The sequence below is a fragment of the Vulpes lagopus genome, chromosome 8 (assembly GCF_018345385.1).
Source record: "Vulpes lagopus strain Blue_001 chromosome 8, ASM1834538v1, whole genome shotgun sequence".
NCBI classification, from domain to species: domain Eukaryota; kingdom Metazoa; phylum Chordata; class Mammalia; order Carnivora; family Canidae; genus Vulpes; species Vulpes lagopus.
This window is the reverse complement of record NC_054831.1, coordinates 2,853,590-2,873,418: the sequence shown is the minus strand read 5'-3', so window position 1 is coordinate 2,873,418 and position 19,829 is coordinate 2,853,590. Positions and strand designations below refer to the sequence as shown.

Below are 19,829 nucleotides of genomic sequence, written 5' to 3'. Positions count from 1 at the left end.
CACCCCCTCTGCTGCTGTCTCCCAGAATGAAGGGAGATGCTGTGTGAAGAGTTACGATCAATTCTGTCCTCAGCAGTAGAATTCACCAGGGAAGCCACCCAGCTCTGCAATGTCATGCTTTGTTTTTATGGGAACATTTTAAGCATGAATACAATTTCTTCAGTAGGTAGAGGGCTGTTTTGGCTATCCATTGTCGAGTGAGCTTTGGTAATTTGTGTCTTTGGTGTTGTCCCTATTTTCAGACTTTCTGATATAAAGTTGTTCTTAATTAATATCTTGTCCTATACAGTTCTTTGGAGCCTGTGTTGACATCACCTCTTTATTTTTTTTTTTAAAGATTTTTTTTATTTATTTATTTATTCATAGAGATGCAGAGAGAGAGAGAGAGAGAGAGGGGGCAGAGACACAGGCCGAGGGAGAAGCAGGCTCCATGCAGAGAGCCTGACATGGGACTCGATCCAGGGTCTCCAGATCACGCCCTGGGCTGCAGGCGGCGCTAAACCGCTGTGCCACCGGGGCTGCCCGACATCACCTCTTTAATTCCTATTGAAAACGTTTTCTGTTTTCTTGATCAGGTTACCTAGAGGATTGTCGATTTGAAGAACCAGCTTTTGGCTGCACTGATTTTCCCCTAACATTGTTTTCTGCTCATATCTTTATTACCTTCCTTTGGCTTGTTTCCAGTTTAATTTGTTCCTCTTTTTCCAGTTCTGAAGGTGGAAGCTTGGACAGATAACAGGATATTTCCATTTCACCCTAGCCTTCATCTTAGAGTTCTCATGACTCCATTACATATGTCGTAACTCAGCTTTAGACAGTCTCCTTTCTATGTTTACCAGCATACTGCCCACCAGTGACCTTCATTCCTTGTTGGAAGTTTGAGTTTCTGTCTGTTATTTTCCTTCTGCCGGAAAAAACGCGCATGGATTTGTCTGTAGTGCAGCCCTCCTGGGTGATGATTTCAGCATCTTTGGGACCTTATTCTGCTGCCTCGTGGCTTGTATTCTATCTTATAAGGAATTAGTGCTGATTCTTTGTTCCACACTATGCAATGCATTTTATTTTCTGGTTGCTCTTGAGGTAGTTTGTTTATCACATTTTTAGCAGTTTGACTATGATGTGCTTTGATGTGGTTATTGACCTCACCTAGGCTTGTTGAGCTTTCTGGGTCTGTAAATTTGATTTTCATCAAACTTAGAAATAGTTTGACCAACATTTCTTTAAATATTTTTCCTGTAACCCCTTCCTGGGACTGCAATGATCTGTATTAATATCTCTTGCATATATAATACCTCTATATAGAAATTATATCTCCATTGGTCACAAGGCTGTGTTCACTTTTCTCTGCTTCATGGTGAGTAATTCCTATTTCTGTAGGGTCCGATTCACTGTGGAGCTCATCTGGTGAAGTTTTCATTTCAGATATTATGGGGTTTTTTTAGCTGTTGATATTCTGTTTGCCTCTGTTTCTTCTTTACTGTTTCTTTCCTTGTTGTGTCCATGGTTTCCTCTAAACCTCAGCACCTTTTCATAACAGCTGACTTAGTGTCTGTCTGTGGCTCCTCGCTGGTTCCTGACCCCATGGCACCACCAAGCACCTGTCTGCCTCTCCGGCTTGGCCCCTGGCTTCCCCGTGGCAGTCCTGCCTGCGACTCTGATCCCACTCTGCCTTCCTCGTGGACACAGTCTCTCTGTCTTCGCCTCCTCTGCCCTGCTCACCCTCCGATCCCAGTGAGACAGTTTGATTGGACGTGGCCATGCCACCTACTAGCTGTGAGGTGTAGCTGGTTACTTACTGCTTGCGCTCCAGTGTCTTCTTTGAAGCAGTGCTGTTGTGTCCGTCCCACTGCATTGTGGTGACTGGGTCAGTGAACATGTGCATGAGTAAAGGTGACTGCATGAGGTCCACGGTCCATATTCTCACATGTCAGTGTGCTTAATGTTGTGGCGGGTGTTCTCCAGATTTCCAGGTTGTACCTGACAGCATACCCCCAGGCTTCCCCTTAAATAATCCAGCCCACACCAGCTTCCCCTCTTAAATGAGCTGACCTCATGTGTATTGTGTTGCAGTTTAGGACAAATTTGTCTTTGTGTATTTTCATGTTGGGGTGGGCACACTGGGCCCATGGCAAAAGTGAGCCAGATCCCACTTGGGCCAATTTTTCTGTGGCCCTCAAGCTGAGAATGACTTTTACATTTTCAAAGGGCTATGAAAAAACAAACAAGACAGAGTCTGTGACAGAGCCCAAAGCCTGAGGTACTTACTCTCTGCCTCTTTACCGAAAAAGTTTGATGACCCCAGTCTATAAACTCATCTTGGCCAGGGTGGTGTTTTCCCTGACTTTTAGGTTTAAAATGTGCATAGAGTAAAATTTCCAGTGTGCTGTAAATATTGACATTTAAAGATAGAAGTATTATTATTGCTCTTTAAATGTTTCCAGCAGAATCTAAATAGCATGGATACGCCCACTATCACGCATTTTTGTAGAAGCATGCACAAGCTCTGTTGCAGTGGTTGGAAAATGTTCATTGCTGCCTTTTCTCCCTGTATTCAGTTTTATTCTACTTGTCCTATAGAATTTTATCCTAATGTAAATATTTTTATGCTAAATATTTTGTCACCCCGTCATACTATTCTGTAAATAAATAAATATATACACACACACACACACACACACACACACACACGGTAAATACTCACAAATTATTGTAAAAGTTTCTTTAGCTATAAGACTCTTAGGCCTTAAGCATTTTTTTTGAATGGTACCAGTCATTGTTTGTACCAACTCCTGGCTCCTGGTTTTCCTCCACTGGTGCCAGCTGCCCCTCCGTCTCCTCTCCTGACCCCTCCAGGTGAGGACCTTTCAGACTCTGTCCTGTCCTTGGACCTCCATAGTCAGCTCCTGAAATCTGAAGTGCTTCTGTACACTGAACAGCTCCCAAGAACCCCCAACCAGCCCCAAACTCCCCCACGCTCCAGAATGATCTGTCTGCTACTGATCAATACCTCCACTTGAATGTTGACATGAAACTTCAGATTTGCATGTCTGACATTAAACTTTGTACAGTGGTACCCCTCACGGCCTTTTTATCTTCCTGCTGGCAAACCTTCCCTTTGGATTGCAGGATCAAAGAACTCAGCTCTTCTGTGGCTTCTTTTTTTTCCTCACCCCTCACCTAATCTGTCAGCAAGTGCTGGTGTTGCTTGCATCAGAGTGTTCCCATTTCACTGCTTCTAGCCTGTCCCTCCTCTGTCTAGACCTCTCTTGTGGCTCCCTGTCTCACTCTACATAAAAGCCAGCATTCTCACAGTGGCCTCTTCGGCCTCAGCTCTTCCCTCCCCTGCTGTGATTCCAGCCTCTGTAGTATTCTTCACCCCATGGCCTTCTTTTTTTTTTTTTTTTTCAGTTTCAGGCCTTTGCTCTCTCTTACCACCCTATTTAAAATTGCATCTTCTACTCCCTTAGCTCTTTCTCCATCTATTAGATGATTTCCTTATTTACTTTGTCTCTCTTTCACTAGAAGGTAAGTTTTGTTTTGTTTTTTTTATTCATGAGAGACAGAGAGGGGAGAGAGAGAGAGAGAGGGAGAGAGAGAGAGAGGCAGAGACACAGGCAGAGGGAGAAGCAGGCTCCATGCAGGGAGCCTGATGTGGGACTCGATCCCAGGACTCCAGGATCACGCCCTGGGCCGAAGGCGGCGCTAAACCGCTGAGCCACTGGGGCTGCCCAGAATGTAAGCTTTGTAAGGGCAGGCACATTTCTGGCTGACGTGTCACCAATGTCTAGAACAATGCCTGGCACATCATAAGCACTTGCCAAATATTTGTTGAGTGAGTAGTAACTCTATACAATATGTTGCAAGCTTTGATGGTTACTAAGCATAAAATAGCATTTCATCTGGGGGATCCCTGGGGCTCAACAGTTTAGCGCGCCTGCCTTCGGCCCAGGGCATGATCCTGGAGTCCTGGGATCGAGTCCCACGTCAGGCTCCCTGCATGGAGCCTGCTTCTCCCTCTGCCTGTGTCTCTGCCTCTCTCTCCCTCTCTCTGTGTTTCTCTTGAATAAATAAATAAAATCTTTGGGGAAAAAAAATAGCATTTCATTTGAAATGTATCTAAGAATGATGGGGTTATTACTATTAGCATTTAGTTGATGTATTTGTGAATGACTTTGTGGTAGAAAGAAGGGTTCAGTATCAGTTTTCTTTCTTCATTTTGTTTTATAAATGTAGACACTGAGAACTGCTTGTTCAGACAGGCCTGAAAGGTATTTTGTTACAGCTATGACATTCCATCCTTGGATGTCAAAGTTAGAGGCCAAAAATCATAGGAGATATTTTCTTGATCTTTCTGCTGATTACTAGATTAGGGTCCTTCTTCTGTTTTGTTGAAAGCTGAGAATTGGAACCCACCTGACTTGGAAAAGACATTCCAAACAGTCATCAGAGTCCCTTAGCATCAGTTTCCGAGATGTTGACAAAAACCACTTTCCCAAGACCTGTCAACTGATCATTAATCATACCTTTCTCCACTGGAAACATCTCATTTTATCTGAAATTCTTAGCAAGAGTTGAGAATTTTGTGATATTACTGATTTTGTCCTACCCTTACCAATATAAAAACTTATGCTTTATATTTCCTCAGAAGCTTGAAGCTGCAGATTTAGCTCCTTCAGTTCATCAGAACTATCTATCTAGTGCATTAATAGGCAGAACTAGTTCTAATTGTTAGCCCAGTCAGCAGTCAGACTCACTCTCAGGGTGAGATGTGATGTACCAAGATGTACCATCAACCACCTCTCTTCTGAGTGTAATTCCTAGCAGGTAGCAGATGTGATGGTACTAAGATGTACCATCAACCACCTCTCTTCTGAGTGTAATTCCTAGCAGGTAGGTGAGGCATGGAGCCAGTTACCTGGGCGGAAGATCGTGCTGTGCCTGTGGCTTACTGGCTCCGTTTTGTTTCTCATGAGGACAATATGTTCTTTTACATTAGTCTAGGGATTGAAGTTGCTAAATGAAATTTTAATCATCCCTTCCATCAGACTCCACAATGTGTCTGAATTTAAGGCATTCAAAATGAACTGGGATGTCTTATTTATAACACCCTACTTTGCCCTTAACAGAACTGAGTGTAGGATAGGGAAGCACAGCCCTGCCTTGTACCTCCATTCAGAGGGCTTTCCTGTGATGTTTGCCTTCTGGGATGTTTGTGCCTGGGGGCAGTGCACTGTGGTAAGAGGAGAGCTGAGAGGTCAGCCTTCTGCTCCCAGTGGGAGCAGCTGTGAGAAGGGAAAGGGAAAGATGGGGCTTGCAGGACTTCTGACCTCTTGAGACCATCAGGGAGCTAAACTGTAGGAGAGAATGCATGTGGACACTGGCCACCTAGGACTGGATTCTCTGGAAGCTGTTTGGATCCTCCTACTCCTTGGACAGTCTCCTCCCAGGAATCCCTCTAACCTGGCTAAGAGATAGTAGTGTGTGATTCCTAGAAGGCAGGAGGGAATGAGTTCCCAGATACAAGAGGAGGGAAAGATGGCTCTTGTCATTGTAGCCCTGGGTAGCCTGGATAGGCTGGACCAGTGAGACATGGATGCCAGGAACTTCTCCTACTGCATTTCATTGTTGTATGTGAATGCCCAGTTATCTGAGAAGCAGGATGTTTTCAGCCACAGCACCCATGGGTAGTGATGTAGTGGGCCTGTCCCAGACTGGGATGTGGTGCACACTGGGTTACAGACATTCTAAATGACCCCTCTGCCCACTGGCTCCAGAGTTGTGTTGGTCCTTCTCAGTCTTCACCCTGTCAGGTGCCAGCTTGGGAGCCAGACCCGAAAGATGGATCAGCAGGGACTCTTCACTGGGGCCTTTGTTGAGAAAATCACAGGAAACAGGAGATGCTCTTGAGTTTCCTCTGGGTCCAGCCTGCTCCCTGGCTGCTTTTTAAGCGGGACTATGGCGTTTCTAGGCAAATTCAAAACCAGGGTGGATCAGATCCAAAAGCTATTTGTACCTTAGAAGAGGAAAAAAGCAGTACTAGCTCAAAAGCTGATCGTTTTCCTGAAAGATGTATTTCATAAAATAGAAAAAATTTAGAACTCCCTGCTTGTTTTCTTATTTTCAGTGGGTTCAGAGTTGATATAATTCTAATGATTTAGATGACAATTTGACTAGCGCAGAGGAATATGGTAAAATCAAAACCCGGTTAGACCAAATCATAGTTTCTTTGAAAATGGTTGATAGTGGAGTTGAAACTATATATTTGTGAAATGGAAAGGCAGCTAGAGAAAAGCCACAGAGGTATGGCAAGATGGAGTGGCTGGAGCACAGCTTTGAGGAGCAAGAAGAGAGGTGAGCAGATGGAGCACTGCACCAGAAGCCAGGGCATGGCGCGCAGGGCATGGCCACACGGGTTGCAGAGCCCAGTGCTAGGCCACTCTGCTGCAGTGACTTCTGTGCAACACGGGAGCCTAGTGTCCACAGAGCTTCTGGAGAGCAAGGGTGTGCTCTGATTATTTCATACCTAAGATGCCACTTGTTTGGAAAGTTCTTATATCTGGAGGTAATCTTTTTCCCCAAGAAAGTCTTTTCCAAAGACTCGATACTGCCAGTCACGAATCCAGGTGCACTTGGAAGCACTAGAAATGGACACGTCAGATAAGTGAGGAAGGGTAGAGTAATAAATACTATGTGATGTTAGGCAAGCAAGGAGAAAAGACACACCACCTTATGAGTGGATGAGCTGATGGAACATACGAAACCACAAGATCGCCGAGAGAAGACCGAGAAATCAAGTGTTTCTATAATCTTGGTTGGGAAAGATGTCTTTAAGCGTAATACCAAAGACAGAAACCACAGAAAGACTGGCTTCTCAGAAGTGAAAACTAGTTAAACCACAAACTCAAAAGACAAACAGCAGACTAAGAAACATTGTAACAAATATAAAAGTCAAACATTAATCTTCTTAAGAGCTGTTTCATATTGGTAATGAGAACGTGGGTACTTCAGTAATAAAAGGATACTTAAAGAACATCAGTTACTTCTAATTTTTAAAATGACTTAATATGAAATGAATTTCAGCCTCACTACTTTTCTTCAGCTTACTGTAACGTAAAACAAATAGCGTATTTCTCTTCTGTCACACTGGCAAGGAACAGAACCATTGGGGTCTAGGCAATGTTAGTTTTACCTGCTGGGCAATGTAAATGTTGACACAGTCTCCAAAACGTTTTTTTAATGATGATTTATTGAACACTAACAACTTCCTATTAAATGTTCGTTTTATGTCAGTAGCTGAGGGAAGCAGTAAGATGTACAGTGGCTGATTTGTTCACAATGATAATATTTGGGGGTGAAGTTGAACTTTGATTTTAAAGATGATGTTAATTTTGTCAAGTTGTGAAGTTCAGATTCTTCAGGGCCGGGGGTGCCAGGTTCAGGTTCAGGTTCACGCACCTTTGTGGCGGAGCGCCCCCTGCTGGCAGCAGCGCCAGGAGCGTTTACCATGCACGGGCAGGCCAGGCTCACCCCAGGGCCCACCCTAGAAGAGGCTGAGTTGGGACTGCACTGGGGGGTCTGACCCAGTGCTGCCCTGACCCCAGACATCTCCTGCATGTCCGCCAGCCCTGTTCCAGAGGGCCCGCTCTGTTGAGAAGGCTGCAGCCAGCACTCAGCCAGCCAGCCCGCAGGTGTTGACTGTGGACTCGCTGAGGCAGGGATTCCGTCTGTGTGCTCCACTGCTTGTCTCCAGGCCCTGGAGCACCCCTCGGAATGGACGTTCTCATGGAGTGACCAGCAGCGAACAGATGATCCTGCAGCTCAAACTGGATGGTTACCTGTCATGAGATGTGCTTGGAGGGGGCTCACGGGTGCTGTGATGTGGGGTGGGGTGGGCCGAGGTGAGAACAGAGCCCCTTTGACAGGTGTTGGGAGACTGAGCAAGAGGAACCAGCTCCCTCGAAGGGTGCTGACACGTCCCTAGGGAGCCTGGCTAGTGGGGTGACAGCAGGCAGGCCAATGGGGAGCTGAGTGGAGCTCATCATTAGGGCAGGGGCAGGATTTGGTGAAGTAACAAGCAACCCTGCAGTCCTGTCATTTAACTCTTGATTCTCTGTATTTGCCATATCCTAACATAGTGTTTGCTTTTTGTTTCCTTTTTTTTGATTTTAAGGATTTTTTGTTTTGTTTTGTGTTTTTGATAGATGAGGGTTACTACCAGGGTGGAAAATTTCAGTTTGAAACTGAAGTTCCTGATGCATACAACATGGTGGTGAGTAGCTTGCGTTTGAGCCATTGTTTCCCCTTCGCGTGGCCCGGTGGCCGTCACAGGGCCCAGCACCCCCCTGCCCTGGGTCCCCCCAGTCCTGAGGCCGAGTACAGAATGGCCCATATTTCTGTGATAAATGGTACTCATTGGCAGTATTCAGAGCCTTAGGAGAGAGATTCATTTCTCAACAAGCACTTGTGAGTGCTGTGTGTCGGGCAGTGTGCACTGGGAGTACGGCTCTGCCGAGGCTGGGGCAGCTGTCCCAAGGCTGGCACCCTCACTGGGGGCTGCCTGAATAGTTCATGTCAGTTTCTTCGGTAAATTCTGGCACTGGAGAAGAAAGCATTTTATTTAAACAGAAAATTCTGTTTAAATAAACAAAATTCCCAAGGTGTAATTTTACAATTTTAGAAAAGAGGAATGACTCATAGTTTTAAACCATAAGTAATTTATACCCGGAGCTACATGTTAATCTCTCAGAGACCTACCTAGGTAATAATTATACCAAGTACTGTCACATTCTAGCCTTACTTTTAAGGAACTTAACAATTAGGAAGGTGAGAAAAAGTGTAGAAAGTTACCCTAAAATGATAAAAGCCAAAAGTAGCAGATAGCAGAGATACAGAGCAGTGCCAGGAAACTAATATATGGGAATTCAGAGAAGGAAAGGAGAGAATCACTTTGGGAAAGGGGGTCAGGCCAGTTGAGCAATTCAGGAGATATAAGATTGGAATTGTCCTGACTTGGGGTTGACTCTTAGATGACCTCAGAATCTCTGGAACTGTGTTAATACGCACCGAAATGAGAACAAGCACCCTGGGAGTGGTGGATTGACCAAGTCGACTTGAAGGAAGAATCAGGGTTGAGAAGTAATGAGGATGAATGAGCAACTCAGATTTGAGGGTTTTGCACTGAGAAACCAGGGACAGATCTGAACAACTCCACAATTACGTATATAAATACGTTTATATGTGTAAGCAACCCCCTAATGTTTCCCTCTCCAGGCCTATCAGATAGCAAAATAAAATCTGATGATAAAATCAAGTCTCTTGTTAACCTGAGGCTATGGGTACGGGGGACTCCCACGTGCCCCAGCAGTTTGCCTGCAGTGACTGTTCTTACTGTCTGACAAGTGAGATTAGGCTCCCCTGCCCCAGGCCCTGGCTCCACCACCAGGGCACAGTTCAGTGGCTGTCACACTTTTTTATTTAAAGCCAAACTTTTATCTAAGGAATTGGTCTTTACTAGACTACTACATTAAAAGTTCTTTCTGCATATAGTTTATGAGGGTGGGAAAGAGTTGGCAACCTCAGAAGAAAAAAATTAATTTTTAAGCAAAGACGGGAAAATGTGCATTTCAGGTCTTGTCTGTCCATCCATCCAGCTCCCTGCTCACATCCTCTGTGCCCCTAGTCACACACTGAGGGGCCTCGCTTCACAGAACACTGGGCTCCCTCAGGTGAGACAAACTTGGAGAGGTTTGGTTTCAGTACAGATGCTTAGAATTCCAGGGGCTAGTTTGATGTTTTCTGGAAACAGCCAGCCATACGGCAGGCACTTAAAATTCCAGACCTTTCCGTTGTCTGGACGTTTGCCCTCTCTAAGGACTCCTCATTGGAAGAATGCTAATGGGTGGTGAGTATGTGACACCGTCTTTTCGGAGAGGCAGTGAGTGTTTGAAGAGGAGGATGGCTCGGGGAAGGGCTTAGCATGAGCTGGCCGACTTGTGAGATAAGGCAGGAATCTTCAGGAGCATTAGGCATCATTTAGTTGGCAGGGCCTCTCGTTCCCAGCATTGGAAGAGAGCAGAGCATGAGAAGACACCAAGGGAACCGATTTTTCTTAGGAGCTTTTATGTGCCAGGTGCCCCCACTCACTCCCCTCATGTCGTTCTCCAGTAGTTCCCTGGGGACGTGAGTGCTCCCATGTTCACACGTCAGGAAGTTAGGGTCCAGAGAGGTAGAGTTAAGGACGTACCTTGTTAGCTTTGCCAGAATAAACGGCTCCATTGTTGAAGCGGATTCTTGTCCAGGCCTGCCCAGCTACCGAACGGGCGACCTTCCCCCAAACCAGTGGCCACTTGGTGTGAGAACGCGTTTGTCATGTTGTCCTGTCCCTGTGTGACTTCTTCAAGAAACGGAGAGGCAGGATAGAAAACCACTGAGCCTCGAGGACATGTTTCTTATATTAATTGGGGACTTACGATGGTTTTATATTCTTATATTTAGTTTCTGTCTCCTATGGGAAATTTCTAAATGATACACTGGTTTGATTTCATCAGAAGCGAAACCCGTGTTCTCACGCCAGGGGCACTGAGAGGCCAGCCCCTCTGGAGTGGACCCAGACCCTGCCCTGCCACCGTTAGGGCCTCTTTCACTCCATGCTCCTGCGGCCCCTGCCTGCCCTCTCCGCCTCCATGTCCAGGCTGAGGCCGCACAGCAGCCTTACTGCCAGGCCGGCGACTATCACTAGCTCACGGCAAGGAGTGGGGGGTGGCACCGTCCCCGGGAAACCATGTGACATGGTGCCTGATCCATACAGAGGTACTTGTGTTTACCTTTTTTGTGGTTGGATCCCTGCTGGTATAATCCTCAGTGTCCCTCTGCACTAGACTGGCAGCTGCCTGAAGGGGAGCCTGGGGGTGTCTTACGCTGTATTTACAGGGCTCTGAGAGCCTGCTGCCCCCCCCCCCACACACACACAGTACACATTTGTCCAGGGGTTGGCACTCTCTACCCCTGCAGACTTACGGTGTAGAAAATGAAACCAGCATATGAAAATGCATAGGTTGCAGGCATTTGAGTGAACTTTAGGCGCCTGTGTTTCATTTGCTGAGGAGAGAGCCGCCTTTTAGAAGGTCAGCCTGAGAATGCTCTGGGGCTGTCTCGGGCTCATTTGTGTTTATGCCATAACTTTATATGATTTTTGTACTTTGTAAGGACTCTCTAAAAACTCCTGACCCAGCTCCTTCAATTAAGGTCTCTTATTGAGAGTGTCATTCTGAAAAACTTTTGCTCAGTAAAATAGATCATTATTTTAGAATAAACTTTTTTTTAAAAAATATTTTTATTTATTTATTCATGAGAGAGACAGAGAGAGAGAGGCAGAGGCACAGGCAGAGGGAGAAGCAGGCTCCATGCAGGGAGCCCGACGTGGGACTCGATCCCAGGTCTCCAGGATCACACCCTGGGCTGAAGGCGGTGCTGAACTGCTGCGCCACCGGGGCTGCCCTAGAATAAACTTTTTAAAAGAAAGAAAATACCTGTTTGGTATCCCTACCCCTTCAATGCCCCTTCACTTCAGCAGCTAAAGTTGAGGTTTTCCTTTGGCTCTTTGTCCTTTTGTCCCTGAACTTTACCTCACAGCCTCAAGCCTGCCTTGTGATCCCTCTAAGACATTGGCTGAAATTATTTCGTGACATGAAGCAAGTTTTCAAAACGTGCGAGGTTTTGTGTCAGACGCTGGCCTTTTAAGAACCCCAGTCTCCTGGGGGACAGCACAGACACAGTGATGAGCCAGGGTGGTGACACGGCAGTGGGATCCCTATGTGATCAGGATGCCCAGAGGAGTAGCAGGGCCTCACGTGGTGTCATAGTCCCAGGGTCCTATGATGCTCCCCTGCTATGTCGATTGTGCGCTGGTTGGTGCAGCCGTGCGCTAAAGCAGGAGGAAGGACACGGCTTTTTCTTCTTTGCCTCTAGTTTCCTCCTAGAAGTGACACGTTACGTCCCCTCATGCATATTTTTAAAGATTTTATTTATTTGTGAGAGAGAGAGAATAAGAGAGTGGGGGGAGGAGCAGAGGGGACACAAGCAGATACCCTTCAGAGCGTGGAGCCTGATGTCAGGACCTCAGGATCATGACCTGAGCCGAAACAAAGTCGGGCACTCAGCCTGCTGAGCCACCCAGGCTCCTTTCCCCTCACACAATTTTCATAATATAACCAAATCAAGAGACATGGTCATGACCAGCCCCAGAGAGGGTAAGGGGGGAGCCAGAGATACTTCAAGTGAACTGAACTCCCACTCCCCTCTTCCTCGCATGAAACGTATCCTTTTAAGATACTGAGAAAGTATGGCTGTGCCGAAATGAGATATTAATCACCTGTTCCCTCTCCACTGAGAGATGCTCACCATTGACTTTCTGATGTATATTATGGGTAACATACATATAAAAGGGACCATGCTACACATAACTTGGTAACTTGGGGTTTTTTAAGATTAAAATGTGATGAACAAATGTTCTCATGTCAATTAATGTATCATTACATCATCATTAATAGGAACACTTCATTGTGTGATCCGTCATAGTTTTAAGTCAGTCCTTTGTTGTTGGTCACTAGTTGACCAGTTTTTGACAGTATGAACCAGACTTTCTGTAAATAGTGAATATTTTAGGCTTTGTGAACCATAAATGGTCTCTATCACATATATGTTTTTTCTTCCATAAAATATGTGAGGTTTTTTTAAACAGTCTTTTCAAAATGGAGAAACCATGATTAGATCCTATGCAGAAACAGCCCACATCTGCATTTGGTGCATAGGCTGTTACCCGCTGACTGCGGGTGTAAGCAGTACTGTTGTGCACGTCCCCGACAGCAGCTCTTGCACATCTGCCTCTGTCCTTTGCATGAATCCATAGCAGTGGAGTTCCGGGTATGGAGTAATTGATGCTAATTTTAAAGCTCTTCATCAGTACTAGTAAATTAGCCCCCAGAGAGGTTATTACACCAGTGGCTTCCTCACCATTACTCTTTGAAAATGCCCTTTTTCCTCACGAAGATGGAGTATTTTGATTTTCTTTTTGCCATTTTGGGAGGAAATAAATGGTATCTAATTGTCATTTGAGTTTTCATTTCTTAAGTAAGTAGAATACTAAATATATTTTCCTATTTATTGGCTTTTTCTGTTCTTTATGACCTGTTATTATGTTCTTAGTCTTTTTTCCATTGGGATATTTGTTATAAGAGTTCTCAGCTAGAATTTATATAAACTTTTTTCTTAATTTTTTTAGTTGTACTGTGAAGATTTTTCTGTTTTTCCTTTGTCTTTTATTGTTTTTATTTTGTAACACTTTGGGGTTTTTTTTTTGCTAAACCACTGTACTAAAATCTACTTGTCTTTCATGAGTTTTTCTTGGTTGTGAAATGCTTAAAACAGGCCTTCAGATCCCAAAGTAATTCATCTGCATTTTCTTCCAGTACTCTTATAGTTCTGTATCATTTGTGGTTAGTGCATCTGGAGTATAACTTTTTTTTTAAGGTTTTATTTATTTATTTAACAGAACACAAGCAGGCAGAGGGGCAGGCAGAAACAGGTTCCCCACTGAGCAAAGAGCCCAATGCGGAGCTTGATCCCAGGACCCCAGGATCACAGCCTGAGCCGAAGGCAGATGCTTAACTGACTGAGCCCCCCAGGCGCCCCTGCAGTACAACTCTTACGTGGGGACCTAACTGTGTTTTTCCAGATGATTAGCCAGTTGTGCACTGAAGAATCCCTTCTTCCCTGTTGGTTTGCAATGCAGTGGCTGACATATATTAAACTCTTCGCCTGTGGTGGGGCAGGTGGCGATGCCAAGTAGGTGGGGCTGGGTATTTCTTGTCTGTCTTGTTGAGCGGTGAGGTCAGGTCTATGAGTTCTGTTTGGAAAGTGTGTGTCAGAATCTGGGTCCACGGTTCTGATCTGTTCTCCTGCCTGGGGACCACAGGTAGTAAGAGGACCACTGACAGGAGAGATGTCTGTGCCAACATCTGACTACAGAGGGTGTGAAGGGGCAAGGAAGAGAGGGGCATATACAATTGGATACTTGGAGATACAGTGAACGCTAGGTGGGTGACAGGTGTGTCACAGGCGCTCTAGAAGGGAGGGAGATAGAGCCTTCAGGTTCTCTCCGAAGCCAAGTTGGTGATTCTGTCTACGCAGTATGGAAACTGTATTGTTGCTTAGGGAGGTTCATACAGACCTGCAGTGCCGGCCTTCCCTCAACCCAAAGGCCTTGCTGGAAATGCACAACTAGCATACTTTCTCTCAAAGCCATTCCCGTTTACTTGAAGAAAAGCAAAGTAGAGCCTAGTAAATTAACTTAAACTCACTCTGAACCTAAATTCTGTACTCCTTGGACACCTACATTCATACTTGGATTAATGATCTGGGCGAGTTTCTTGATGTTATGGTGTCTTAAAATCAGTAGGAAACTTAAAGAGTGCTGGAAAAATGTGTCTGTTTTGTGCAAATAAAATTATGAAACGATTCACATACTAGAAAATGTGCAGGAGAGTCTGAGTGGTTGGTAACAAAGACAAAAATTTGATTACTAGGACTTTACAGAAGAATAGCATCATAAATGCAAATTAATACCAAATGATAAACATGGAAAACATCCTCCCCTCCCCGCCCCCAACAAAGAATGTCTGTGAGATGACATGTCTGTGAGACTTGGCCAGACAATGCTTGTGTGCCCTGACTAGCAGTTTCTCTACCTGGGCTTCATCCCAGGAAGATCTTTCCCACAGAAGTGAGCAGAGATGAGCGCGCTGATTTGGTCCAGTCCGTGGTAGAGGGGGGAGGCAACCTAAATGTCCAGTAATAGGAACTGCCTGTGAAATGCTAGCGTTGGTACCATGAAGAATGAGAAAGCCCAAAGCCATCTGAAGTGGTGACAGAAATGAGCCTGAAGAGATGGAGAGCACACATCCCCACTCCCATAAAGAAAAATGGATGTGCACGAACACATGCATCTCTGGGGCCTCGAAGACAGGCTCACAAGATGTGTATCAGCTGTTCATAGAAATTATTTCTGGGTGGAATTATATACAACAAAAGGAAAGTCACAGATCTTGCCTTGTGTTTTCATTGTCTTTTTGTCTTAAATGAGTATGGATTGCTCGTATTTAGAGTCACTTTAAAAGAACAGCTTTATCTAAACATGCCTCATGATGAGCGATTATCGATGTGCCTTACTCCCACATACTCATTTTCATTCTCTCCCTCCTGTAAGCATAAAGCAGACTCAGACTTGGATGTGGGACAATGTACATGGCAGTAGCATCTTCAGAAACACGTGCACAGGGACCCAGCTACCACTGCTAGGAGCAGTCCCATTCAGCCACAGCTCCGCAGCGTAGAGCACAGGCATCTGTGGATTGGGCCTGGAGCTCAGCTTAGGCTCCTGCACAGCCCTGGCGGGGTGGGTCAGAGGTGGCCGAGGCCCAGCTGCCAGCCCCACAAAGCCTCAGGCCCTGGGATTGTAGAAGGGTCCTGTTGTGTTAGGGGTACAGGCAGGCTTCGTGAGGCTGACTAGCACCTGTGGATGCAGTGTGAAGACACTCCCGCCCAGGTGACACGGGTCCAAACTTGAAGACTGGCTGGCCAGTCAAGCTGAGTGCCAAGTAAGCAGTGCAACGAGGGGCTAGATGGGGTCTGTGGCAGCAGGCATGATTTGGAGAGCCTGTGATCTCTTTCTCTCTGTGTTGCAGCCTCCCAAAGTGAAATGCCTGACCAGGATCTGGCACCCCAACATCACAGAGACAGGCGAAATATGTCTAAGGTGGGTTTCTCTTCTCTCCTGTCTTCTGTGTGAGCACTCTGTGTGAGCATCGTGCTTTCTAACAAAGGACCTCCACTGAGAGGAGATTCTGAGGCTGGGCCAAGATTAGGGAGGGTGGGGAAGTCACCCTCGGGCTCCCGGGCCGCACATCCCACCCCAGCCTGCCTCCACCCCCAGACCCGCGGCCTCCTGGGCCCTCTGGTGGCCAAGACCCCTGCCTGTCCTCGTTCCAGGGCTCTTACCCTTTCTCCCTCCTGTTGTAATGAGAGGCTGCAGTCCCTCCATGTGGCCGATGTTTGCTAAGAAGGAAAAGTATGATTTATAAGATCCAGGGACGTGAATGTAGGTGGCAAGTTTAAGACCTAAGCATTTGTATTTAAGATGTCCTCTCTTTACTGCAAAGGTCCTGCTGTGCATAGAGCAGGACAGCTTTCCCAGAGCTTCATGTCCCCGGTGGCCTGTGTGTCCTCCCACTTCCTGAGGCTGCTGATCCCTGATGTAGGGAACTGGCGAAGGTGTGTGATTTGTTGTGGTTAAGTAAATTTAGCACTTGGGCTTTATCTCTGTGTCTTGTCACTTTGGTAAGGCAGCTGTGGAGTTGCACCGGTTCTGGTCCCAGACTGCCTGGGCTGGGAACCAGCGCCACCACCAGCAACAGCACCGCCGGCGGCCAGGTGACTTTGGCAGGTTATGTAACCATCAGCCACAGGGCTGAGAGTAGGCATTAGCATTGGCACCTTGTTCTGCTTCCTTCCTGTGATGATTCAATGTCATCTCCCCTCCCACCCCACCCAGGGAACACCAGCCCCTGCCTGTGGGGAGGAACTATACACTGACTGACCTGTGCCTGCACAACTGGACCTTCTTCCTTTTTTTTTTTTCTTCTTATGGTTTATATACCTATTTGAGAAAGAGGGCATGCGAGCTGGGGGAGGAGCAGAGGAAGAGGGAGACTGCTTCTGAGCATGGAACCCAAGGTTCAGCTTGATCCCAGGACCCTGAGAACACGACCTGACCTGAAATCAAGAGTCAGATGCTTGGGATGCCTGGGTGGCTCAGCGGTTGAGCATCTGCCTTCAGCTCAGGGTGTGAGCCCGAGGTCCTGGGATCGAGTCCCACATCAGGCTCCCTGCAAGGATCCTGCTTCTCCCTCTGCCTGTGTCTCTGCCTCTCTCTCTGCCTCTCATGAATAAATAAATAAAATCTTGAAAAAAAAAAAAAAGATGCTTAACTGACTGTGCCCCCTTTTCCTTGTTAAGAGCACAGTTAGCACCCAGCTCCCAGTTCAGCCCGTTCTCATATCCGCCTCCTTTTCTGTCGGCAGTCACAGGTGTACTTACGAGAGCCACGTTTTCCACATCTGGCCTTTAAGTATCGTGCTCATAAAATCTGACTCCTCCAGCTTCAGCTTATAGATGGCATTCGCTCCTGCCTTCTCCCCCGGGGCCATCGCCGCTGCTGCTCGCTCTCCTAGGCATCCACTGCACTCCACCTCCCTGTCATGCCCTGTCTTCCACCAGAGTTAAGGCCAGAGCAGGATTTATCCTGTTACTTTTGCTGTCTTCAGAGAAATCAGGTCATTAGCAAAGTGTGAGGAGAACTCAGCAGGGGCAGCCAGCAACAAAAGCCAGAAACCTTAAAGGAAAATCATTGATTTAGCCACATTAAAATTAAATATACAAAACACAAAAAGTGAGAAAAGATCAGCTAGGTTACATCCTTCATATGTAAAAGGTCTTTACCAATCAGTATGAAGAGGATGGATACGTCCACTAGGAAGAATGAGCACTTCTACACGTAGTGACTCAGGAGATTTACAAGTGGACGGTAAGCACTGAGGGATGTTCCGTCTCAGTGGTAGCCAGAGAAAGGCTCTTTGCTCGCCACTCCTCATACCTCCCGGTGCAAAACAAACACCCAGTGGGATGAGATGTGTCTGTGCGGGTGCGGGGGGAGAACAGGCTCCCTTGCGTCACGGGAGGAGGACACGCATCTCTCTATATCTGTGTCGGTCCTTTGGCTCTAAGGTCTGCATTTACCTGGTACTTACCCTTGGACTTGTCAACTACTTGTAGGGATTTTTTTTTTTTTCAGGAAATAATGTGCTAGATTAAACTCCTTGTTTGTGGAAAAAAAATAGACAGTGTCCAGCAGGGGCTTAGTGTACCACTGACTCACGGCATCTCCTGAATAAAGAGAAAGACACGCCCGAGCCAGCCACTCCTGGTCTGCAGGGACCGCCAGGCAGCATCTGGCTGGGTTCCTCACTCGGCAGCGCTGACCAGCGCCTGGTGCTCTGCGGGGTCTGCTCTAGCACAAGGGTACTTACTTCTCTTTGTGAGGCTCACTGTGCTCCCACCAGGGCCCCCCCTTGCCCCCCACTCTCAGCTCAGGGTCAGAGGGCAGAGGTGCCATGTCTGTGGGATGCGAGGCCCTGGGGTCAGGACCCCGGTGGTTGCACTTGACACTTTTTCTCCTGGGGTCCTTGCTTCCAGGGTAGTTCCTGAGGCACCCTGTGATCCCTTGCCTGGTGCCCTCCCTGGTGACCTGTCACTTGAGCTCCTGCAGGACTGCAAGCTGCTGGGGCTGGGCTCGAACCTGCACAGTGACTGTGTTCTCACCACAGTGTCTCTGTGCCCAGACTTGTGCTCTGCAGATTGGGAGCAGCCTGCCTGATTATGGGCACCACCACCAGCACTTACCTGGAGGGCCTTGCCCTGGGTGGACATACCTGGTCTCCAGGTTCAGAGCCCTGTGCTCTGGCTGTGCTGCTGACAGCTCAGCCTGTTAAGCTGGCTCCCTCCCTCCCTCCCCTAATGGTGGCTGAACCCAGGGGCGGTGGGGGCAGTTGGTATTCCTCGCTTTGTGAGGCCTGCTGACTCCTAGGGAGACGGGCACTGAACAAGTGAACAGATAGATGGCTAAGGATTGTGGCGAGGTCTGGAAAAGAGAAGAACAAAGACAGAACTGATTCTTGCCTCCGGGAAGAGATGACCTGGCACATGGCTCCCAAACGCTGCAGAGCTTCTGTGTCTGCAGGGCCTGGGCCCTCTGCAGGGTGGAGACGTCTGTTTCTTTCTCCTTCTCTTTTCAAGGTTCAAAGTAAGTCATAGTGGCCAATTTCAGGTTTTATTTCTTCTGACTGATCTCTATGGGGAATTAAGATCATAGCATATTTCTGTTTTCTCCCGATTCTAATTGAGTTATGTGAATTTGAACCTGTTCTGATCCAAAACTTCTCTTCACAGTAGGAATCAAGGCGCGGAGAGCCTGATGCTGCTGTGTGAGCTTAGGAGCTGTTGCGTACACATGAAAGCGGCAGCGGGATACAGCTCAAGGATGCCAAACTAATTTTTCCCTAGAAGGAAACTTAGCAGTAAACTATTTTTCAGAGCATGGAATAACCATTTCTGTGAGAGTTTGTGATGTGCACGTACAGTTGATAGAACGGTGATGAAAATGACCCTGGGGTCCAGCTTAAGAAACAGGACCCCACAGGACCTCCAAAGTGCGTGCGCACCTTCTCCAAACGTGGGCCTCCCACTCACTCGTGACCACCATCCAGAATTTTGTGTTAAGCTACCTTTATAACTTCATTTTTCCCTTTTGAGCTTTTTTTAAAAAAAACACAAGGTGTTAAAATATGTGCTAGGAGCTGTCATCCGTGTTCACCCGCAGTTCCTGGCAAGCTGTGCGGTGCGACGGGCCATTCGTCAGGCCCGTGCCCTCCGGCGTCCTGCTGCTCTGTGCCTTGCTTTCTTGCCTCCGTTAGTTGGAGAAATGGCAGCGCCTCCCTCGTGGGTCGTTGAGGCTTTGAGGAAGGTTAGGATCGTGCTGACAACACACATAGGAAGCTCCCAGTGTTGGTTGTCCTTTTCTGGATATCAAGTTGGCAAGTGTTCTCTGTGGGTTATGTTAGCAAGCTTTCTCCCTGCTTAAAACTTGAAGTGGTGCAGGATTAAAGACTGGGCTGTCCAAGCAGTAAACGTGGTGCAGGACACGAGACGAGCATGTGTAC

General features: G+C 46.9%; 1 protein-coding gene across 1 annotated transcript in view; it reads left to right on the top strand.

The window, feature by feature from the left end:
* The window catches only part of UBE2F (ubiquitin conjugating enzyme E2 F (putative)), a 54,940-nt gene that overhangs the window by 25,689 nt on the left and 9,422 nt on the right, over positions 1 to 19,829 (top strand). Inside the window, exons 5-6 of the mRNA XM_041765993.1 lie at positions 8,202 to 8,269; positions 15,741 to 15,811. Of these exons, the coding sequence (XP_041621927.1) occupies positions 8,202 to 8,269; positions 15,741 to 15,811 (139 nt within the window). The remainder of the gene's footprint in view (positions 1 to 8,201; positions 8,270 to 15,740; positions 15,812 to 19,829) is intronic.